The following is a 23,092-nucleotide window of genomic DNA, read 5'->3' on the forward strand; positions in this document are numbered from 1 at the left end:
CTGGGACATAGAGGATGTGGTAGGGCGGCACATCAGAATGGGAAAAACCAGGCCCGTACCCAGGGGGGTGCAGGGGGTGCAAACGCCCCCCACACACACACACACACACACACAACGGCAATTTGCTATTATTTGTAGATAAAGCATCAGCTAGATCACTCTGGTATGTAAAAAAATCCCTTTCCACCCCCCTACCCCAGGAAATATTAGGTCCACTTTTTCGGATTTTGCAACCACCCCTCCCCCCCACCCCCAAGAAAAACCCTGGGTACGGGCCTGAAAGTCATTATTTCTCATGATAAACTCGAGAGCAAAATCGAGCTCAAGAAAATTATCCTCTGAGAATAATCGATCAAACGCTTCAGCTTTTATGGAGTGGATTGCACATGAGAGGGAATGGGGAGGAGTAAGATCTACCCGTGTTTCTCCGCGCACGTGGTACACAAGGTCACATGACCACTAAGCAAGTGTTATTATGAAGTAAGATGGCGGAACGGTGTTCTTTTCAGATCACCATCTCGAACTTTATGCCGGGTTTTTCCTCTAGAAGGTAAGCTACACACCTCCAAAACCATCCTATAACATCAGTTATTTATACAAAAACATTTTTATTTCGGTGTTATATTGATAAAACGAGTATTTCGTTCACGAGTAATATCATTCGATCTGTACCTCTTTCGTGCGACGAGGCATTTTATTTTTTTGATTGATGTTTTGCGTTCTTGTATATGTTTTATAATATTTTGATAGACCGAAAGAAATAGCAATGAATGTTCTGAGGTAATAAAGTTTGTTGTAAGGTGCAGGCTTGTTATTTGTTTGGGGTCGTTTTACTTTTTAGCGTGCCCTAGTGAGATCATCTTCAACGAGAAACATATTTTGGCCTCTGAGTTTATGACCTCGTCATAGTCAAGTTGAATATGTTTAACTCGATATATTCTAAGCTATATCTCTTTGCTTTAGCTACTTGATCCATCATTGTAAGATTTTTTATTGATTTTTCTCATATTCAAAGTTGTTCGACATGGAATGGAATAAATTAAGAGCATTCACATGGTACGGTAAAATTCTTTTCACAACTTGCATGTTTCAAACAATAACTTACATTTGATAAAATTACCAATTGTTTTCGCCTAATAAGCAAAATCGACACTTTCCCAGTGTGATAGTGCAGTTGTTTTGGGAAAGAATGAATTACGCTTTATTTTTTTGGGGTTGTTGTTTAGACACCTTGTTTATCAAGGCCATCGAAATAGCGTAGATATCTTAGCCAGCCAAAGTGTAATGGCTCTGAAATATATGCAAAGTGCTTTTAATCTATTTTCTATTAGACCTCCTATATGTTGTATACCATAACTTATAAACTGCATTATGAACACTTTGTATTATGCACAATAATACAATGATAGTCATTTGAAACCCCTACCCATATGGTCCCAGGGAGGTGTGTGCTGATTTGCAAAAAACAATGCAATATTTTCAATTTAATAAAATTAAACATTGTTTTAAGATGGTTATTTCAAGATTTTAGCACATTACATGCTATCCAATAGGAAAGGTGTGGCTGACAAGGGCACTAAAACATGGCCAGCACTTTTGAACCAAAATCTGTTCCAAGGGGATTGTGATATTGACTGTATTTGTATATTGACCCAGGAGGGTTGGGGACCAATAAAAATTAGAAACAGCCCTCCACCATTTTTGAAAATGCAGAAGCCATTTCATAAAGAGATAACCATGTATTACACAATATATGAAGTGTAGAAAGGCAAACACTTTCTCTTATACTAGCATTGTATTGTTCAACATTTACAAAAAACCTTTTAAGAGATAATCAAAGGCCCATTTCATATCGCATGTCATCTCAAATGTACAGTTATTACCCCAAGGGGTAAGGGCACTGTAAGATTGTCGTGGACCCATCTGGTATATTCAAATCAGAGAGAAAATATTACAGCAAATTTAAGTGTTATAAGATATAAAAGAATGTATTTTTCACTTTTGTGAGAATAAAATTACTAAAAGGGTAAGGTTGCCACCAAATCCCAAAATAAAGACCCTTAGAATATGGCAAACGCTTTTCCAAAAGCATAAGTGCGTGGGCTGTATGCCACTCCCTTGGATTTACAGATACACAATTCCTTTAAAGAGCTCATACTCTTTTAACTGGTAGGCTGACCTATCTAGAAAGGTTGTACTACATTGTATCCATACTGTTGTGATCCAACATTCAAGCTGCAATGAGAGTGATTGGCTTTCTGAATTTGTTTGTTTGATGTTTGGTTATTTGTTTCTTTTGCCAGGAAATGCAAGCCTAAGAAGATGAGATGATTGAGAAAAAGCACCTTTCCCATCACCATTTAATATTCTACTCTCTCTCTGCATTTATCAGCTCTATTCTTATAAAGAAAAGTTTTGCTTGAAATTTATTATTGTGTAAGTAGGTTACTGTGGAAAATACTTTTATTATTTTCACAATTTTTAATGATACAATTTAAAGTGTGGTTTTCTAACTGCCACGTCTGTTTTGATCTATTTATAGGTTAATCCTTGTGTATATTAAAAGGCAAAAGCATTGACAATGGACTGCCACTGAGCTGCAGAATCATCAGATTATTGTACAGGAGAATTATAATCATTTCAAAATACTACAGTATATATATTAGGAGTGGAATATATAAACAATCTAGAGACTTTTATATATTTTTTCATTGAGGGCACGTTTTATATTGTTTTGGATTACCATGGCGACAGATGCAAGCTGGAGGGTGAGTAACACTGTAATTACAGGGAATTCAATTCCACTTCCAAATACGTCTATTTCTCTGAAGCACCAAGACTTTCACCTACACATAATTTTCAGCCGAAATCTTGATAATCTTAATGCTGTTCTAGTCCTTCTTTGACTGACTGTAGTTTATTGTCACATGCAGTAGTTTAAGATGATGGTGCTTTATAGGAATACAATGATAGGAGGGACAGATGCAAAACCTACAGTGACTATGAGAGTCAAGATTACTACTCACCTCCCAAGGCCAAAGAGCGCAGCAGATCTCAGGGGAATGGATATGGAAACTCCAGGTGAACTGTATTTTTGCTTACTAGCTTTAACTAAGCTATAGCTCTTTCTGAATGTAGGGTACTAGCTGCCTATGCTTGGTGCACACTCGGCAGTGAAAAAGGGGTGGGACCACAACATGATTTATAAATGCTTTTTTTTAAATTGTACATTACATCATGCACAACACACAAGTAATATAGAATAATAATAATTCTAATAATTATTTAGAGTAATAAATCACATACACCTTTAGTAATCTTTTCAACATTCATAACTTGTTTTTTTTTCCTTTGTTAATAGGTTAAGGCTTATCTTTCAGTGAAACTCTGTGTTAGCTTTTTCTCTTAAGAGGCAAAAGACAGTTAGCCAGAAGTTTGTATAAACGACTAAAAAGTAGTCCTAGGCAAACATGATACTACTGTAGTCTTACACAAATTCTGTTTAACAGGGTTCCACTGTATATCACCAATAAGGTGCTGATAAAAAACAATAATTATTTATTTCCACATAATTGCATTGCCAGACAATTATTTTCCAAGCTCTCCTATCTAGCCCCTCATTCTTAGTCTACTAACCTATAATAATAGAGCTTTATTCTAATGTTTTCTTCTGTTCAAGGTTTTCCTTGACTGGACTCTTTACAGAAAATACTCTGTAAGCTTTTTCTGGTAACTTCTCTCTAATGTGTGGTAGAGTGTGTGTGTTGGCTATAGTACTTGGCTGTAATTGTCATAGAGTGTAGAGTCTGTGGGTGGTAAGTGTAAGCTGTTTTTGTAGTGATGTACAGTATAAAGTACTAGTTGTAATGGCATCATCTTTTACAGTACATTTACATTAAACAAGTACTTTCTTGTATGTTGTTGCAGTGAGCGAGAAACAGGAATCATTGAAAAACTTCTGGTGAGTTACTGTCGAATCTGTTGCATCACAACCTGCGTTTTCAAAACACAAGTTGTTTTGGTTTTCTGTGCCGTCAGTAAAACCATTCTGAGCCAATCAGAGTCTCTCTTTGTGCACTGCCCTGGCTATCCTCTGGACAAACACCAGACAGTGTCACGACAGAAAGCCAGGCAACTGCACTAGGCGAGAGATGGCAAGAATTGATTGGCTTAGAATAATTTGACTGGCAAAACAGAAAATCCCAAAAGACAAAAACAAATTGATGTTTTGAAAATGCGGGGAATGTGGGAATAAAGAATTAGTAAAAATGTTGGCCCAAAACTAACAACTTATTAAAGAATGTCGATCAACCACTCCTTTGTTATTGTTTATAATTGAAAATACAGCGGTTTATTCAAAGGGAACTTAATCGGGAAAGGGAAATAATCTACAAATGAAGTTTGATACGTTATTGACCATATTTGATAGAAAATATCCTGGTAACTCGCTTGAATTATTCATCAATAATGGATAAATATCCTGGCTACATAAACATAGCTCATGAGATCGTTAGAAAAATATTCTGTAAATATTTTTATATAGCTTAAAACTTTTTTGCACATTTTTATGACCCTTGTTTATGTGCCATTGAGCTTAAATTTTGGGTTTTAATACAAGCTGTGATGTGCATGTTGGCTATGTCTTGCTTATGTTGGCTATGTCTTTTCAGCATTCCTATGGCTTTATCCAGTGCTGTGAGCGGGAGTTGAGGATCTTCTTCCACTACAGCCAGTACAAAGGAGATTTGGATGATTTAAGAATTGGAGGTATGCTGTCTTTACAAATTTTGTCAGTGACTCATTCAATGGGGTAAGATGGATGGGGACACAATGTAAGTTGACTGGAGAACTCAAATATTTGATTTTTAGATGAAGTTGAATTTGGTGTCTCTTGTGACCAAAGATCAAAAAAGCCTGTAGCAGTCAACATCGTTCTACTTACTCCAGGCACTGTTTCCTTTGAGGTGAGTGGTTTTTCAGTGAAGAGAATGAAAGTTTTTCACAAGTGTTAGCAAGAACCTAGAATAACTATAGAGAAAATAATTAAATCAGATGTAAATCTGGTTACTTTTAGTAAGTAATATTGTCCAGGCTCTTCTTGCATGACATGTCCCATATAATAGTTGCTTAACACTAACCTGGTTCTCAAGCCTGGACCACATCCCTCCGTGTCCAACCAACACTCTCGTATGCAATCTCTTTGCTTTATCTGTAGATTTGCAGTGAGGAGCAAGTCACTGGTATAGTTGATGCGGAAGCTCGACTCCTCAAACCTGGTCGCTCTGTGAGTGAATCTTTTGTGAACTTAATTTTGGAAGTACCGTAGTGAGTGTCTGGACTAGGGAGGTACTTAGACCTGGGGGGGGACTCCGATAAAAACAGATGAGGTGATTAAATTCTTACCCCTAAGAGATAGCAAATTGGGTGTGGTCGAAGGAATTTTTAACCCAAAGAGATAGCAGAATCGGCGAAAAATGGACAGCACAAGACTCAGATACCAGCAAAATATTTTTTGGAGTGGTGTTCTAGAATTTAAAATTCAGTTTGTGTCCATAATAGCAGCCTCATATAGTAGATAGTAGTCATTCTGTTTTTATAACAATTTATCTTGCTTTTGCTATCTTTCAGCCAAGTAATGGATACAATGATCCTGAGTTTGGACGGATTAGCTATGAGATCAAAGGGGTAATGGAAGCAGCTGAATTTTTTGTAACTGTACATTATTTTGCATTAATGGAAGCAGCAGAATTTTTTGTAACTGTACATTATTTTGCATTATCTTAACAACTCTCTCCTACTTTCTTTCTATCACCAGGAGTGTTTCTACTTGTCTTTCTCTGCCAATGACTGCAAGGACCCCAATATGCCAATTCACAAAGGAGACAAAGTCCAGTTTGTTGTTTCTATTGACAAGAGGTAATAATTACTTGAAGATTTGAGCAGATATTGAATTACATCAGAAATTTGTGCAAGAATAAAACCCAGTGACAATAACGTAAAGGTGGAGCAGAACTGATTTTATTTTTGGGATACTGTAGGTCGCCATCAAGATAATCATCTCATTTATTCCCACCTACATGTTTGATAATAATACAGTAAATTTATAGGTGGTGGAGTCTCTAATTGTGAATGACTTCTCCAAGAACAGTTTGTCCCACTTGCTTACATTTGCCTTAAATCAAGGTTAAGGTTTCATCAACAAGTGGTAAATAAGGAAAAGGAGCCGATCTGTGAATAGGATAACATATATATTGCAAATGATCTAGTTGGTTCACTCTATTTGATTTCAAGGTTTGAGTATATTTTTACATAACAAAACTGAAAAGCGGTATTTTAGTTCATTTATAACCACTCAATATTGTATTTAATAGATCAAAGGCCACTTAATAAATTTGGATAGTAAATTATTCCACATGATTTTGACTGCTTTATGGCTTTCGAAAAAAAAAAAAACTAAAATCCCTTTTATCCTATGCAAGTGCCCCTACAATAGATACAGTATTTAATCATTTTGTTAACTTTTTAATGTTTTTTTGTTTTGTTTTGTTTTTCTTTGCATTCTGTTAACTTGCCCTATTTTATTGCATTTTATTAATTTTCCATTTGGTTGCATTTGATAAACAGGACAGGTGTTAGCAGAGCAAAGGATGTTATGCTGTTGGAGACTGCCAAGGCAGAGAAGTATCAGGTAGGTCAGTTTGGTGATTGCTCGTTAGTTTGTTAATTTTATTGATAGTCTGTTTACTGTTTGTGCTGACTAGCTCCTTCGTCTTCTCAGGGGGTTGTGTCTTCCATGAAGGAATCATTTGGTTTCATTGAGAGAGCAGATAAAGTCAGTGAGGTAAGTTGAAGGGCAATACTTTGTGTGCTCTGCCTGTTTTCACTTCAATGTACATGTAATGATAATTTGTATATACTTCACAGATCTTCTTCCACTACAGTGAGTTCTTGGATGACATCAATGAGTTGACCTTAGGAGATGATGTAGAGTTTATTATTCAACCCAGAAATGTAAGTGTCTTAGATAAAACAAATGTGGAGGAGCTACATATGGTGTAGTTTCAAGGAAGGTCACCTTAAGTTAAGGTGCGTGGGCTCAAGTTGAATTGCAAATGTAACACTATCGCTGAGGTGGTTAGCTAAGGTGGCTGAGTTGTAGTACCTTAAACAATTATGAACAGAAGAAGTGATTGTGTACTCGTTAGATCTGTTGTGGAGTACGCAGGTCCAGTATGGGCTAACATAACAGGGTTCCTTGTCGACATTGTTGAGGGCATCCAAAAGAGGGCCCTCCGTATCGTTTTACCCCATCTACGATACAAGGAGGCCTTGGAAGCCAGCGGGCTCCAAAGTCTTGCTGACCACAGGCGCGAGCTTTGTATCAGTCTCATGACCTCCGCTAAGGAGCTAGAACCCCTTCGATCTGTAATTACTGGAGGCGTAATTAATAATGTGCATGGATACTCACTAAGATCCGGCAGTATGAATACCTACAAACATATTTCTGTAACTAAACGCTTTGGTGACTTTGTTACTTATCGATTTCTGTAATAGTATAACGCTATATGTGCTGGCCCTTTGCCTTAATTCAGTCTGTAATACTGCCATGGCAATTGAATAAAACCCCTATCTATCTATCTATCTGATTTCAACACATTTTTGTCACATTTCACTAAACGTACAAGCACCTTTACTGAAAGAAATACACAAGCTGAAGATGTAGAAGTTCTAAAATATGAACCATGGAACTCCCTGTAGATATTTCCTTCATTCTTTCAATCCAGCCTTAAATCTCTACATTAATTCTGCATATCAAATTTCATGAATGAGTTAGAAATAAGTGGATACTTTGTCAGAGATTGTTTACTATGAGTCGTTAGCTTGTATAAAGTGTTCTTAAGCTGATCTGCAATATCTGACACGTAGCTCTTAAACATTCTGAAACATCCCCAACATCTGTGATTTCAGGGAAAAGAAGTAGCTATGCGCATTAAGAAGCTACCTGAGGGTACCGTGACATTTGAAGATGTCAGTGAGAAGCGTTACCAGGGGGTGATAGATCGTCCACTCAGCAAGTCATCTGCCAAGCGGCAGCATGACCCACTTCATGGGCGGATTGTGTTTGAGACAGATGATGGGCCATCAGACATTGTGTTCAGTGAGCGGGACGTCAGTGGAGAATTCTCTTTGAGAACCAAGGATATAGTGGATTTTAATATTGCTGTAGGTAAGTGTCAAGTTTGTTTTGAGACCTGATGCATTTTCTGGGTGTTGAAGTTTGGTAAATGCTAGTAGTTCCAGGGCTCAATTTCAATGCTTAGCTAGAAGTACTGTATGTTGTTGAATGAGCTGAATGAATGATTGGAAATCTACAGAATTAGAATCAAAATTTAAAATTTTCACTTGTGATGTATTATCAACAGTATACTGCTTTGGTGTTTCATTGTAACTGTGTGGAATTGTTTAAAGCTTTTTCTTCTAATGTCAGATCGTCGCGATTCTCTGCGGAGAGCAACCAACATCACTCTCGTCAAGGTCGCTGAACCAGAGAAAGGAGACAACAGGGAAATGGTAAGCTAGTGATAGCCGTGGATGGTCAAACCAGAATGGGATTGGATTTGCCAACCCGCCCACTTTCAGCCCACCCTTGAATATCTCACTCCTGTTAAGGGGATTTTCCATTTTTTTGGCTTCAAAAGAAAACAATGAGATTCACTCCATGTTCTCATGTACAGACAACAAAGTGCCCTGCACCCATATTTTTGGCTTTGAAAAACAGTGCTCAAAGGACAATTTGTCACCATATTTCTGGCTTTTGTGATCAATGATTGTTAGCATAGCTTTTTCCACTTATTCCTAGTTTTTTTTTCCTAAGCAAGATTACTCGTCTAATTAGTCTGACAATCCTTTTTTATGGTTTTTCTCCTAGGGAGTAGTTGCTGCCCTGAAGGATGGCTTTGGATTCATCCGCTGCTGTGACCGTGATGCAAGGATGTTCTTCCATTTTAGCGAACTGGTGGAGTCAAGCCGTCAAATCCAGATTGGGGATGAGGTGGAATTCAGTATCACAGAGGATTCAAACTCTATGAAGCGAGTTAATGCCATCAAAGTCAGGATTCTACCCAAGGGAACTATACAATTTGGAGTAAGTATCTCCACAAAATCTGCTGTGATGATTCAGTGGGGTGCCCAGAAATGTATTGGAGTAAACAAATTTACCTCCTGACATACGTTTTACATATCCCATTTGAGAAAAAGTCATAATACTTGCTTGGTAATTTTTTTAACCTGATTTATCTCAGTTATCAATTAAAGTTACCACTGTAAGTTGTTATGATGCTCAAACATTCCACCAGCCCCTGACACTACTCTATCTCTCGTTTCCAGGATACTACTACTGAAGAGATTTATCAGGGTTATGTGGATAGGGAGCCCATGTTTACTGGAAGGAGTCCACATAAACAGGACTCAAGGGATAGTGAGTCTGGCTTGATTTGCTACGAGGACAAAGGGGTCAAGAAGATGGTTTCATTTGACATCCAGAAGAACAGCGATATCAGGGCGGCTCCACAGTTTGGGGACTTGGTGAGTCTCAGGGAAACGAATGTTTGCAAATTTATTTTAGTTGAATGCATAATAACAATTTGATGATGGTAATAATGATAGTGATAACCTTGGTCAGTTTTTCTAGGCTTCTTTGTCAAGTTTAATCACTCCTTCTTGTACTTGAGTGGTATGGCAAAAAGTATATTGCATATAATAATAATAAGAATATTTCCATCTAACCTTTTGTGGATATAATTTTAATCAGGTCAAGTTCAATCTGACCGAGAGTCAAAGGACCGGCTTCAGGAGAGCAGCCAATATCGTGGTGGTGACAAGAAACACTGATATCAAGCGCTATGGCTTTGTTGCTACGCTGAAAGAACACTACGGCTTCCTAGAGACTAGCGACCATGACAAGGAAGTGTTTTTTCATTACAGGTAAACCCTCTACCCATTTTGCACTGTTTGATTTTATTGGGGATTATTAGCTTGGTCATGTATGCTTTTTTTACCGTTTTTTATGCTGTAAATTATGTGAGTGTATACTTCACTTTATACCGATAAGTGTATTTTTTTTTAATACGTCTTGAGAATAACAAGTGTTTAGAGGGCTTATATTAAAGACATTCTAAATGAAATGGTTGACCAGTATTGTTTTGATAGCCTCCCATACCAACTTATTCCCAAATTAATTTCAACACTGATACCATCTTCTTTTGTCGTATCAGCGAGTGGAATGACGACCCCAGCAAACTGGAGCTTGGTGATGAAATCGAGTACTCGCTCAAATTTAAAGGGGGAAAGGTTAGCGCAGAGGGCTTGAATAAGCTGCCTAAGGGGACCATCCCACAGGAGGAGATTCAACCGGAAGTGCATGATGGAGTAGTGCTCAGGCCTCTCCGTCGTGCCGACCCACAGGTATCCATAAGGGCCAGCTTATAGAACATCAATCAACATTTCTTTCACCTGATTGAACTCTTTATTCACTAACATAATGTACAATCATGCAACAACTAATATAAATGAGTACTTTGATTAGTGAGCCTTGAGGCCTTAACCAAAATGGTTTTCGCACTAGCCTAGGAAGACTAGTTCTTTTGTGAACAGAATATAGAAAAAAAACTAGAGTCTACTCTGAATAACAAACACGGGAAAACGGACTCATGCATAGGCATTTGAAGTCTGGAGCTTATAAAGTACTTGTCTAGAGAGATAAAGCTTGTTCGAGCTGTTCCAGAGAGTAAGAAAAGCTTGATTTCTTTAGAGAATTCGAAAACGCTTTAGTTTTTTTTAATCAGGCGGTATGTCATGCCAAAGGATAGATGCCACGTACGATATAGTTTGGTTTCCAGTGTTTGTTTGAACTTGCCTATCTGTATAGGTTTGGTTGGTGGCATATCTTGTATTGCGGGGGCGGATACAGGATTTCAAAATGGGGGGTGGGTAATGGCCAGATAGACAGCTTATAACTGATCCAGTGGTTCTTGGTAGGTCACATAGATCTCAGATCTTTCACTTAAAAAGGAGGGTGGATATACACCCAATCCACCCCTCCCCCTGTATCCCCCCTGTATTGTAACTATGTACATTACTGGCATATTAAAGAAAGGAAAACGGAACTCGGTAAGATTACGTGCTAACGGTGGGTGATTCTGTGTGGCAGCAACAAGAGTACTCTGGTTTGATTGAGCAAGTGGTTGCGCAAGAAGAGAAGGAACCCAATGATGATGTCTTTGAGAAAGCGCCTGCCCAGGCCTTCTCGGTCGAGTATGGCATCACCAGCTTGATTGATAAGAAGACTGTGCTCCAGTGTGGCGACAGGGTAAGCCGATTACGGATATTACTCTGCGCCAAACAGGTTAATGAATTACTGGCTATTGTTTTTTTCCTTCTTTTCAGGTTCGTTTTCAAATCGGCGTCGATAGAGAGACCGGCTGCAAGCGCGCGATGAAGGTGACGCCGGAGAGACAGCGTGTTCGCGCACGCGTGGAGTCCGTCAAAGGCCAGGTTAGTGGTGCACCCTAACTGAAGAAGATCTCAAAGCTGAGCGATTCCTCTAAAGCCTACGACACAATAGGCGATTTTGTACGCTCGTACGATTGAATCTAATTCGCCGACTGAACATCGCCAGGTCTGTCTGCTGCCGACATCTAGACGACAGAGCAAAAAAAATGGCATGAAATTTTCCAATTATCGATATATAAGCTCAAGATTCCGCACACAAGGAGTTCCTCTGACCAAATGCTTAATTTCAAATTTTAAAGACATTTAAAAGATATAAAAATTTAGATATTAGCGAGTAAAGTTGGCTTAATTTCTGATCAGAGCCCGACTTCTCCCTAAAATCGAGGAGAATTCATGCTTTGAACATTTGAAAAGTGCACTTCAAGCCTCATATCTCGAAGACGAATCCATTAGAAAAAAGCACTTTTTGATCTGTTGGTTAACATAACATAAGGAACCTCTATGCAAAAATTCAAGCTTACCGAAGTTAACCAGACCTTATTTTGGGAAAACTTGCCATTTTTTTGCTCTATCCATCTAGACGTCCGATCAAATTCGCTGGCGAACGCCTAGATGTGTCGCAGGTTTATGTATGTTGACCCACATAGCTATTAATCTAGAACTGTGTAACAATAAAAAAAAGATTTGAATACTTCAATGGGTAATGTTGAAGAGTTTTCGTTTTCTTGCACTATGTCGTATTCCCGTATTCATGATGCAACAGTGAGTGCCTTTGAAATGCCGCTTTCTCCTTATTTTTTTTTTTCGCAGTTTGGGTTTATTGGCCACGAGAACGAGGAGGGCAAAAATCTGTTTTTCCATATCAGCGAGGTTGCGGAGAACGTGGAGCTTCAGGTCTGTAGTCCTAGTGTGTGACATGGGCGTGACAGTCGCGTGTTTACTCACATGACCCAGTCGTTTGTCACGCAATCACAGTCACGTGTCACCCAATAGAGGTTACATGTTACACAATCGCTGTCAAATGCCATATGTAATGCAAGCGCAGTCACGTCACGCAATCGCTTTCGTGTGACACGCAATTGCATTGTCTTTGTAACATTTTTAGCGTTTTGCGCATCTACTCTCCCGATCGTAGTTTAACGGTATTTGTTTTGTTCTAAGGCTGGTGATGAGGTTGAGTTCTTTGTTGTACAGAAGCGAGGAGGAAAGCTTAGCGCTGTAAACGTGCGGAAAATCAGGTGAGCTTGCATATCTTTCATTGTCTTGGACAATCTTTTTCTCATATTGTTCTATCAACCATCCATGGTACGGCATCCGCCATTGTTTATCTGCGCATCTTCTAATACTGGTGGTTTGTTATACTTGCAGTGAGACTCAGCGTCCGGAGCACCTAATGCGCAAGACTGCGGTGGATGTTGTCTCCAAGCCAATGTGAGTTTTATAAATATGCCTTTCCCTCTTTCCTTTTTCATTCTGTCGGCTCATTCGCTTGGTATTAAGTGTCCCACATTGTCAGAGGCAGGAGGACATGATAGAGTGATGTGGTTTATATTGAAATCTGTTAAGTGTACGTTTTACATTAAACAAGGCAAAGCTGTATCACTGGTTCTTCTTTAAGCTTGTTATGTTATATGTTGCTTACTTCTTCTAGGGGGAGGGGGGAGCTTATTTTGAAATGTGTGCTCTAGGGAGTGGGCTTGAAAGGGATAGAGCTTTTACGGTATGCCTTATTTCAGAGTAATGGTGATCCGCAAACCGATCGCGCCAGACGGCACGCGAGGCTTTACCTACCAGAGAACCCTACGCGACCCGCCCCAGACCCCCGACAACCCTGAGCTGCCACAGGCAGACTGTCTCAGTATGCAAGCAGCTGGTGTCGACGGCTGTCCCATGGAAGAGTTGGTGGCTAAGATCTGCGAGGAGTGAAACCAAATGACATTAACCCTGAATTACGCTCAATTATCCAAAAACTTAACAATTTATATCTAAAGATCATGTATCAAAATCTCACGGCAAACAAAATTTCTTTGAAGAACCAAATCCCTACTCTTGTGTCTAAGAAATACTGAGTACAGACAAAGTCCCGTCTATGTTGCCCTGTACCCAAAGTACTAAGTCTGGGACAAATTGATCCTCTGAAAGCTCTGTGCCTCTAGCCTATGTATTATAGTGTATTAGAGTGTGTACTAGTGGTAGAATGCTAGATTAGGCCCTTTGTCATGACATCTAAAAAACAATATTGTGCGCTTGAGTTTGTAGCATCGTTTGGACGGCGGTCGTATAGTTTTTTATTACGATTTCGAGTAAGCTGATGTGAAATAAAGTTCAATGTTTGTGGTACCCGTTGCCCTGCAATCTTTGTAAAAATGTTGAGCAGCCAGATATGATTCGAAGGTCACCTCGTAGCTATCCCCATATACGATTCGAAGGTCAACTGGTAGCTATCCCCATATACGATTCGAAGGTCACCTGGTAGCTATCCCCATATATTATGATTAGAAGGTCACCTCATAGCTATCCCTATATATGATTCGAAGGTCACCTCGTAGCTATCCCCATATATGATTCGAAGGTCACCTCGTAGCTATCCCCATATATGATTCGAAGGTCACCTCGTAGCTATCCCCATATGGGATAGCGGCTTCCCCTTAGGGTATCAAGCTAGTGGATCATCGCATCCTTATAACTGAACATGAGTGGAAAAGAATTGTGCTCATTGTTGGAGTCTTATGGACCGCAATTCAGTAAAACAATGAAAATATGTCGGTTTTAGTGCTTAGATAATGTGCTATCTTTTAGGTGTAAGAACTGCTGTAGGGGTAGGAGTTGCTGTTGACCACAACCAATGAACTATCCTCTAGCGGTACGAATTTCTGTTGTCCAGACCTAAAGTGCTATGCCTTAGGTTTGAAATTGATTTTGCCCGCCCGTTCCCGGGTACCGTATCTTTTAGGTGTAAGAACTGCTGTTGACCACACCCAATGTGCTCTCTTAGGGGTAGGAGTTGCTGTTGACCACAACCAGTGAACTATCCTCTATGGGTACGAATTTCTGTTGTCCACACCTAAAGTGCTATGCCTTAGGTTTGAAATTGATTTTGCCCGCCCGTCCCCGGGTACCGTAGAGAGCCCAATCCCGCCCGTCCCCGGGTACCGTAGAGAGCCCAGTCCCGCCCGTCCCCGGGTACCGTAGAGAGCCCAGTCCCGCCCCCGCCCGTCCCCGGGTACCGTAGAGAGCCCAGTCCCGCGCGCCTCTCGGGTTTTCTTCCCTGTTTTTTTATTCACTCGAAAGCAGGGACTAGCATATTATTAAGATAGAAGACAAAGGAAGAACGTCGACATCAATGAGTTTTTTATTTTTTGGTAAAATATTTCAAACATTTAATTAACCTAGCGTATCAATCTTGATAAACATGCTAATAATATTGTTATTCATATCAAAGCTGGAATCATTTTTATATACGCAAGCTTCTTAGGATAACTTTTTAGGATAGCTTTTTTGGACGTAGAGTCCGCTCTCTCGATTTATCTACTGACCAATGGAGGCATCAACCAAACTCGTTGACATAGGCTCGGTTGGCCACAACGCAAAGCAGGGCAACATTGCTGAGCCCTTAACAATTCTTACACGGACCAACAGTGGTACATGAAAATCCCATTTTTGAAAGAAAGAATGTAAAAGTTATTTTTGAGAGAGACACAAATTTGACGTTAAGCGAGCATTCAAGTAACACAGCATAACTCCAACATGTTGTGACGGTTTCTAACTGAAGGTAAGCTTTCCCAGCACATGCACGGTCCCGAGGGTGGCTGCTAAACAGAGGAACCACTGTTCCTCCAATAGCGGGCGAGGGAGATCATGATCCAGATCTAGAATAGGATTTGAAGCAAGCCCGAGTGAAAGCTTTTCGTCCAGAATTTGTGGTATTGTTCATTATTCTTTCAACGGCTTAATGCCTGCCAGAGACTACTGTGGCATTGTATAATGACGTCACGCAAATATAAGGATTGTATTAGGTACCACAGCAACCCCGCGACTGTGTTTTCTCTTCCTCCCCCGTTATAGGTGCGAATCCCTCGTTGTATTGGAAGCGCATTCCCTAAAAACAGACCAAAAACCGGTAATAAGCACAAAACTAAAAAGGGGTATTAGGGCGACGGAGTGCACTTAATCGGACCTGCAAAGCATAACTTTTAAATGGAAATTAGGTTTTCAAGGTATAAAGCAAAGAAACAGTTTATACTATATTAAGGTGGTGTTACGCGGGATAGCACGTTACAAACACTTTTCGCGATACATTGTATTGTAGAAAGTTTTTGACTTTCCCGCGCATCATTTCACTCGACAACATGTTGCGAGTTTTTGAACCCGCTTCAAAAATATGCATCACAAAATGACCAATATCTAGAAAGTTATTCCGTGTAAAATATGTTTTGCAACATGCCAGAATTGATACGATACACACATGTTTTTGTTGCATGTTATCCAGTGTAACACCACCTTTAAACTAGATTGCAACGTAAGAAAACATTTTTATTGTTGTATAAAACAGATATATCTCTTTTTTTTTAGTCTGTCCTCTAATAGATGCACAGAAGACGTCACAGCGTGTCACGAACTGCAGTCGACTGCGTCTCGTTGCGTACCTTTTGGTACATGTCACACTGTGACGTCATTTGTGCATCTATTGGAGGACAGACGCATCTATTTGTTAAACAGAAGCTGAAATGGCTAGCCTAATGCCTGGTGCACACTAACGACATATCGACATAACGACATGGACATAACAACATAAGAAAAAAAACATGTTTTTTCTTTTATGTCATATGTCCATGTCGTTAAGTCGGGCTAAACATAGCGCGCGCGCCCATGTCGTTATGTCACTAGTGTGCACCAGGCAAAAGTGCCCTTTATGGATGCCGTGCTTTTTCGCATACTTTTTACATCCGGGTAATACCTGTCTTTCTCGTTGTTCCTTGATTTTTCTTGCAACTGCCATAAATGCCTGAAAAATACAAATTTTGAATGCACTCTTGTCTGTATAGAAAATATTGTAGTCATGTTTTACTTGTCTCGCGGTCAAGACCTGTGGTGGGTAAGGGATGTGACGTCACAGGAAATCCTTTTATCCACTTCAAGAGAAGCACAGGAAACCCGGTTTGAGCGCTAGCACTTGGCTGCAAAGCCCCTTTTCGGTTGCCCGTCTCATGTTTCTTGTGCCTTCGCGCAGGTTTTTATTATGCGCGGCACGCCCCGAGAAAGGATTTTCGTACAAATTTATTACCTGTTGAACATTTTCTCCTGTTCTTGCACTCGCTTCGTAAAATTCTAGATTATTGTCTTCTCCAACCTAAACAGAAACATTGCCAAAAATTAAAGAAATGTACTAAAATATTAACAAAATAAACCGCGCATTTTTATAAAATTGCACAGCCATTAATTTCTCTACGCGGGGAAGAAAAATGAGAAAAATAGAGCACTTTCCATATTAACAGAATTATTCTGAGGTGGTTAGCCGTATTCCCTTTGAAATTCTCCTTTCATAATTTGATTCTTCTAGTTAACATGTATCGAGTGTTTTAAATTAAAAGGCCTGAGGGTGAATACAAACAGCAGTGTGTACACAGGTAAAAATATGTCAACAAAACGCACAAATCCAGTTCACTTTGCTGCATGCGAATACATTGCGCTTAGTTTGTTCAAGTGTTATTTTAAGAGTGCAAAAGATTGGAATAAAGAGAAAATAATGATCACTAACATATTCGCATAGCTGGAGTGATGAGTCGATGTGATGATGGGTTAACGGCCGTCACCAGAAGCAAAAAAAAGACAGAGAACAATTAAAACGTTAGTATTTATAAGAATACGTAATCTCAACCTATGAACATGCAAATGAGAAAATGGCAACGCACGTGAGAATTGTATGAATCTACGTTCAATAAGACCTAGTCAACACACAGCTCATCATGCGTACATACACACGCATGTGATGTGTTCGACGTGTCCGCCGTGAAGCGTGTGTGACGCACGTGTTGCGTATATGAACACCCTACATTACGTATATGTACGTGATGATTATATGTATACGTACAGATCTTCCGCGCTGGGCGTCAATAACACGTTCATCTTCAGCATCTAGCTTGTTACCAAGAAGTACTTTACATACATTAGGTGATGCATTCTGTCAAGAACAAAATAAATGCTTTATGACCACCATTGCAGAAATGTTTTGAGATACTAAAAAGTGGTCTTTTGAATTTAGAGTCAATGTCGCTATATTGCAACTGCAAAAAAAAATCAATAAAATACTAAAAAAAATACCTGCATGTATGCAAGGGTTACCCAGGACTACAGAGTCTCGGAAAAATACTACTCAAGCCACAAGTGTACTTACATCTTCGATATTTTGAAGCCACTGAGAGATGTGCTTAAATGAATCTTCAGTCGTTATATCATACACAAGCAGAATACCCTACGAACAAATGTAAAAAGCACAGAAATTATCATTTTCACGCATCACATGCATTCAAAAGTGTCTGTTATGCACCAGCATTGCTTTATTAGGAAACGAAAGTTGACATTTACTGTCTCTTTGGGGTGGGAGGGGTTCCTCACAGGGTGGTGCTGATGCCCACAAGATCAAATCCAGGGGGTAGCTGTAGTGGCTATCCATTCCTCATTTTGATGGTTTCCAAGTTTGTTTTTGGATTATATCCAGCCCGTCGGACCCAGGATTTTCCTTGGGGGTGCGAATTAATGGACTTAACTTTTCCGAGTGGTAGGGGGGAGTTTTCTGATAAAATTCCGACCACCCTCAAAAGAACATATAAAGGGTATTTTTTATACCATTGCAGTCTCTCCACGGGACTTTTACTATCGATCTAGCTATAAAAATATTTGACTTTTATACTTACCAGAGTGATCTAGAATGCCTTTTTTTTATTTAATTCGCTTATGCTTTAAAGTTTTGTCTACAAATAGCATGTCTATTGTGAAGCGGAAGTGGACTTTCCTGCATTGTTGGGGGGTACGAACACACCCCCTGCACCCCACCCCCTGGGTACGGGCCTGTATATCCACACCCTTCTCTTTTCATTCTTACTTTGTCCACCTCGCTTTAATAGAGTCTGGATCTGTCAGTATACACCTGAATTGTAAACACTGAAAACTAACCATAGCTCCTCTGTAATATGCGCTTGTCAGTGTGCGGAATCTCTCCTGGCCAGCAGTGTCCCTAGAAAATTAAAATAGCAAAAATGTATTTTTCAAAGAGGCCTGTCAGGATCTCTTGAAAGTAGAGCTGGTATTTATTTAAACAAGTTTAGCAGGGGGTGAATTAGTGGAATTTTCATTAAATGCATTTTTCTCTCATGGGGGGAGGGGTGGGGGACAGACCCTGAGTCCACCCACTGGCTAGATCTACACACAAACAATATATGCCATACATACACATTTTTTTTCAAAAGGGGGGGGGGGGGTTAAAAAAAAAACATTAGGGTTTAGGAATCCTGCAAATATAACATCTAAGTTAAAGTTTAAGTAAATAAAATTCTAATAATAGTGCATAGTATACCATACCATATTTGTAGTCTTATTCTCTGTCCATCTAAATCAACCACCCTACTTCTGCAATCGATACCTGTGTTATATAAAACTGAATTATTCAAGATTTCACAAATTCACATTATTTGAGAGATTGCAGAATAAAACCATATTTTTAATAGAACAAAATCAGGTGTCAGGGTGTTTTTTGAAACCAAATTCCATACCAAGTCAATAGACTTTATGAATCGAAACAATAAAAACCACATATTTTTCGCTTAGTATGAAAACAATATCATCAGACAATCATTAAAAATGCATAATCTGTAAAACGGTTAGTTGTTGTCCTTACAAATCAAACAATCTAGGGTTCTTCACTTAGGATTAATCATTATTTTCACAGTAAGGCAACGGTAAGAAAAACTTACCAACAACATTTAGGGAGTAAAACAAAAATATGTATCTCGGAATAGAACAATGTTGCAAGTTTGCATTCTTATTATATTAGGTGGAAATAGCATTCCCAGGTAGTATCTATTATTCACTTAATTCGTCCGGGCTTATTAAACAAAATGCCAAAAAAGAGAAAAATATGCATACACAGTCTAAATAAAATGCGCTTTGTATTTTTTTTTAAATGCATATTTGAGTTTCGCTTTCACCCAGCTATCATTTAAGTTATACTTATACCCGTAGTCAAATCAATTGCAGAGATGATTTATACAAGCTTTGCGGCCAACTCACCTATAGTTGAGATATAACTATCAGAAAATATATCCTCAGCAAACCTAAAAATCAAGCATGTTTTTCCAACCCCGCTATCACCTAACACTAGTATTTTGTAAGTAGCTTCGAAATCTTTTTCCGGGGACGATTGTGAGTTCGATGCCATCTTGTGATATATTGCACATGACAACTGGTCAGCAGTATCACTCAAAAGGAAAACATTCGCTCCCCCCATCCCTCCCCAGGGAATTTCATACTTAGTGAAATTGCGGAATTTTCCTGCTCTTTGTTGAAATTGTTTGCAATTATGGGGATAAAAACTACTGTTTTTACTTCTTTGACGAAAACTCTGACTATAACGTCGGGTTTATTTGCCGGGGGTGCATTGTACATAACTTTAGTCGAGCATCCAGTTAGAATGAATTTGGACTCAAAGGCAATGTACAAGGAATGGAAAGACAGTCTTGCGCACGCTAAACCGATGCCTCTACTTGCCCTTGTAGCTTCCCTTTCTGGTATTGGAGCTTATGCCCTGAAACCTAAAGCAAGGGGCTTGCCTTGGCTGATTGCTGGAGGTGCAATGGCGGCCCTATTACCATACACGGCTTTGGTCATATGGCCATTCGCCATTGGACCGATCTACAGCGAAGAGAGAGCCGAAAAGAAGGGAGTAGACTATGCGAAAGAACACATCGAAAAATGGAACAAGCTACATGCTGTCCGGACTGTGGTTTCCATCGCTGTGTTCGGCTGGTGTGTGTATAACTTCAAGAAATAAGGAACACGTTAATACAACTAACAGTTATGGAATGGACTACCATAATATTGGACTGGTGGAAAAAGAGTGTTGCCGATGAAATACAAGAAAAGCGCATAATACCACGTTTTGGAGGTGCTTTTGATTAGCCAGGCTCAACTATAAGAATTTTTTATGAATGAATCATAATATAGTAATCCTGGGAATTCTTCAAGTGTGGTCACCCCTCCCAACATTTTTACAATTTTAAGCCAACATATAGCCTGCCATCTAGATTAGATTATAGAAACAATTAAGTAAGGAGATTAAAGTTATGCTAGAATTAACATGGTATCTTTTTTTATAATTTTTCACATCTATTAGTTTTTCATGGCTGTATCTCTTTTTACAGAAGTTTAATATGCATTTGCTATCCACTCTCCACTCAATAATCAGCCAATTGTTCATCAAGTTATGTATAACGGTATAAATATCTCCGTTAAAATTGTATAAGAACGTAAACATACTGGTGCCCCCCTCTTCCCCTTTGAAAATGTCTGGATCTGCTGTAAATTGCACTTATAAAAAAAGCTCTATAATGGAAAGTGAACTATTTACTCAAGAGATATAGTCAGCATATTTTGAAGTGAATTCAATTCATTTTTGGTTGATGAGCAGCAACTCAGTGGGGAGATGTTTATAATTTTCCCATGGTCACATGATCTGTGACATCATCACCTATAATTTTTATACATTACTTGACCCAAGTTTGATTGATGTGCAGCAAATTGCTGGCAAGATATTTGTATTATTCCCACGGTCACGTGATTGCTTAGTAATAAACAAGAATCTGAGTATTCAATATTCTAACTCGTCACTTGAGCCGTAGAAATTGAATAAAATAGAGAAAGAATTTAAAAAAACTGTAAAACTACTTGACCTGCATTTTGTCCTTAACCTGCACCTGACCTGCACCCGACCTGCAACCTGCGTTTTGTACCCTCCGATATTCATGCGAATGCTCAAAAGGGCAAGGGAGTGTACAAGTAGTAGTAAAAATTAACTATGTACAATCATCATAAACTTATAGTTAAGGAATGGGATGGTTTTAGCCCCCTTCTAAAATCCAAGATACACCTTCTGCTATATGTTTTATATAGGGGCAGCGGAATGGTTTTTAAACTTGGGGGGGGAGGGGGGTGTAGAGGGATGTCTGTTTCCAAGCAATCAATTTTACATGAAATACTAGATTTATATTTAGGTATGTAAACCGCATGGTCAGTAAAAACAATTCAAATCCACCTAGCAAAGTGGGGGGGATGCAAGTGCCCCACCCCTCCCTTCTGCCGCCCCTGTTATATTATATATTGGTCCCTCTTGAAGGGGGTCCATATCTTTGATAAGCTCCTACTAATACATAGAGCGGATGTGTCATTCAAATCCCTTTAACAGCATAAAAAGAGTGAATGATCTAATTAACTGGTACAGGTCAAACGTTCAAAATCAAAAACATTCAATTACTGTGTTGCTGGGTAGTCTGTGTTAAAATATGCAACTGAAACTTTCAAACGGGAAACCATTTTTCCTGCACAAAGTGATTGACAATGTTTTCATCTAGGTGAAACACAACAACAAAGCCATGAAAGACCATTTGACAAGGTGTTTTTATTTCATTTCCTTTCTCCAAGGGCCCCCCCCCCATAAACATGCCTCACACAAATAAAATATAAGTTATCACAACTGTATTGACAGGACATTTTATCAGATAAATATTATACAAACAATAGAAGAGAGTTATTATCAAGTTCACATGTCAGTCCATTCCAGGTTTTTATCCTATCTAGTCTTCAAGTCTCATGTAAACTATAGCTGGCTCCTCAGTGCCGGCTTTGTGGTTAGTCTAGGAGTCGTACACGATGTTATAGACACAAAAAATAAACGCCCCGACATCCACGATGGTCCTGACCCCATGATAGAACCCCCAGTTGTCGACCGTCTCCCGGACCACTTTCTCTGGTTTCTTTTTCATCGTCACGGTATCTTCATCCATAATTGGGGTGACATAATTTGGGATAAGGAAAATAAGCGAGTAGGGCAAGTTGAACAACAAGCTACCCGCTACCAGCATGAACGGTAATCCTTTCTTCTGGTCGATAGCATAGCAGGCAACGCCACTTGCCATTGGGAATAGCGATCCAACTGCCATGTACCTCTTTGCTCTGTTGAAGGATCCTAACCATTGCTTGTGGACTGACTCTGTGTCTTTTACTTCCATGCGGGCGGGGTGCTCAATTAGAGTGATGTAGAGTGCTGACCCAGCCAGTATACCTGAGAATGCAGCTTGTGTGAACTTGAACGCTTCGAAGGCCTTATCTAGATCCATGGTCGAGATATTCGTCAAGAAGATTGGTCTTAGTTAATTATATAGTGAATTTCGAGCTTCTTTTGGCGTCGTCTAGATGATGGTTAGTCGGCTAACACCCAGTACCTTTCTTCCTCGCCGAGCCCAGCGCTTGAGATTGGTTGTTTATTGAAAAAGCAATAAAAGCAATGTTTACAAAAGAAGCCGATTTGAAA

At 39.3% G+C, this 23,092-nt stretch overlaps 4 protein-coding genes across 6 annotated transcripts; 2 read left to right on the plus strand and 2 right to left on the minus strand.

Moving 5' to 3' along the window:
* The first annotated feature begins 405 nt into the window (after nucleotides 1-405).
* On the plus strand, nucleotides 406-13,851 carry LOC5512719 (cold shock domain-containing protein E1). 2 transcript variants are annotated; one of them, XM_032382153.2, is made up of 26 exons: nucleotides 406-550; nucleotides 2,304-2,436; nucleotides 2,543-2,768; nucleotides 2,960-3,081; nucleotides 3,680-3,715; nucleotides 3,928-3,961; nucleotides 4,671-4,767; nucleotides 4,870-4,964; nucleotides 5,216-5,284; nucleotides 5,629-5,685; nucleotides 5,816-5,916; nucleotides 6,625-6,688; nucleotides 6,779-6,841; nucleotides 6,925-7,011; nucleotides 7,969-8,227; nucleotides 8,489-8,571; nucleotides 8,930-9,145; nucleotides 9,388-9,585; nucleotides 9,812-9,984; nucleotides 10,275-10,464; nucleotides 11,210-11,368; nucleotides 11,446-11,553; nucleotides 12,322-12,405; nucleotides 12,673-12,749; nucleotides 12,880-12,942; nucleotides 13,248-13,851. In XM_032382153.2, the coding sequence occupies exons 3-26, from the start codon at nucleotides 2,745-2,747 to the stop codon at nucleotides 13,435-13,437; spliced, it is 2,649 nt and encodes an 882-aa protein (XP_032238044.2). In that variant the 5' UTR covers nucleotides 406-550; nucleotides 2,304-2,436; nucleotides 2,543-2,744; the 3' UTR covers nucleotides 13,438-13,851. The 2 variants fall into 2 exon arrangements, with proteins under 2 accessions (XP_032238044.2, XP_032238045.2); XM_032382154.2 differs by lacking the exon at nucleotides 3,680-3,715.
* A 994-nt stretch (nucleotides 13,852-14,845) lies between these two features.
* Nucleotides 14,846-19,979, minus strand: LOC5512730 (GTP-binding protein ypt2). 2 transcript variants are annotated; one of them, XM_032382156.2, is made up of 9 exons: nucleotides 19,798-19,978; nucleotides 19,090-19,150; nucleotides 18,685-18,745; nucleotides 17,906-17,983; nucleotides 17,603-17,692; nucleotides 17,270-17,281; nucleotides 16,796-16,861; nucleotides 16,469-16,516; nucleotides 14,846-15,610 (listed from the first exon to the last, which is right to left on the minus strand). In XM_032382156.2, exons 1-9 carry the CDS (start codon nucleotides 19,943-19,945, stop codon nucleotides 15,524-15,526), a joined length of 651 nt encoding a protein of 216 aa, XP_032238047.1. In that variant the 5' UTR covers nucleotides 19,946-19,978; the 3' UTR covers nucleotides 14,846-15,523. The 2 variants fall into 2 exon arrangements, with proteins under 2 accessions (XP_032238047.1, XP_032238048.1); XM_032382157.2 differs by lacking the exon at nucleotides 17,270-17,281 and having other exon boundaries at nucleotides 19,798-19,979.
* Nucleotides 19,980-20,197: 218 nt separating this feature from the next.
* Nucleotides 20,198-20,557, plus strand: LOC5512731. Its single transcript, XM_032382187.2, has one exon. It carries the CDS (start codon nucleotides 20,198-20,200, stop codon nucleotides 20,555-20,557), a length of 360 nt encoding a protein of 119 aa, XP_032238078.2.
* Nucleotides 20,558-22,240: 1,683 nt separating this feature from the next.
* On the minus strand, nucleotides 22,241-23,050 carry LOC125561242. The gene has a single exon (XM_048725117.1). It carries the CDS (start codon nucleotides 22,896-22,898, stop codon nucleotides 22,416-22,418), a length of 483 nt encoding a protein of 160 aa, XP_048581074.1. The 5' UTR covers nucleotides 22,899-23,050; the 3' UTR covers nucleotides 22,241-22,415.
* Nucleotides 23,051-23,092: the final 42 nt, after the last annotated feature.

Source organism: Nematostella vectensis, chromosome 3 (assembly GCF_932526225.1).
Source record: "Nematostella vectensis chromosome 3, jaNemVect1.1, whole genome shotgun sequence".
NCBI classification, from domain to species: Eukaryota; Metazoa; Cnidaria; class Anthozoa; order Actiniaria; family Edwardsiidae; genus Nematostella; species Nematostella vectensis.

Coding starts and splice junctions, on each gene's coding strand:
- LOC5512719 (XM_032382153.2), top strand. CDS start 2,745: ATGGCGACAGATGCAAGCTGGAGG. Junction 7,012..7,968: donor TTATTATTCAACCCAGAAAT/GTAAGTGTCTTA, acceptor CTGTGATTTCAG/GGAAAAGAAGTAGCTATGCG. Junction 8,572..8,929: donor AAGGAGACAACAGGGAAATG/GTAAGCTAGTGA, acceptor TTTTTCTCCTAG/GGAGTAGTTGCTGCCCTGAA.
- LOC5512730 (XM_032382156.2), bottom strand. CDS start 19,945: ATGGCATCGAACTCACAATCGTCCCCGGAAAAAGATTTCGAAGCTACT. Junction 18,746..19,089: donor AGAATAAGACTACAAATATG/GTATGGTATACT, acceptor TTAATTTTCTAG/GGACACTGCTGGCCAGGAGA. Junction 15,611..16,468: donor AGGAACAACGAGAAAGACAG/GTATTACCCGGA, acceptor GTCTGTTTTTAG/GGAATGCGCTTCCAATACAA.
- LOC5512731 (XM_032382187.2), top strand. CDS start 20,198: ATGAATTTGGACTCAAAGGCAATGTACAAGGAATGGAAAGACAGTCTT.
- LOC125561242 (XM_048725117.1), bottom strand. CDS start 22,898: ATGGATCTAGATAAGGCCTTCGAAGCGTTCAAGTTCACACAAGCTGCA.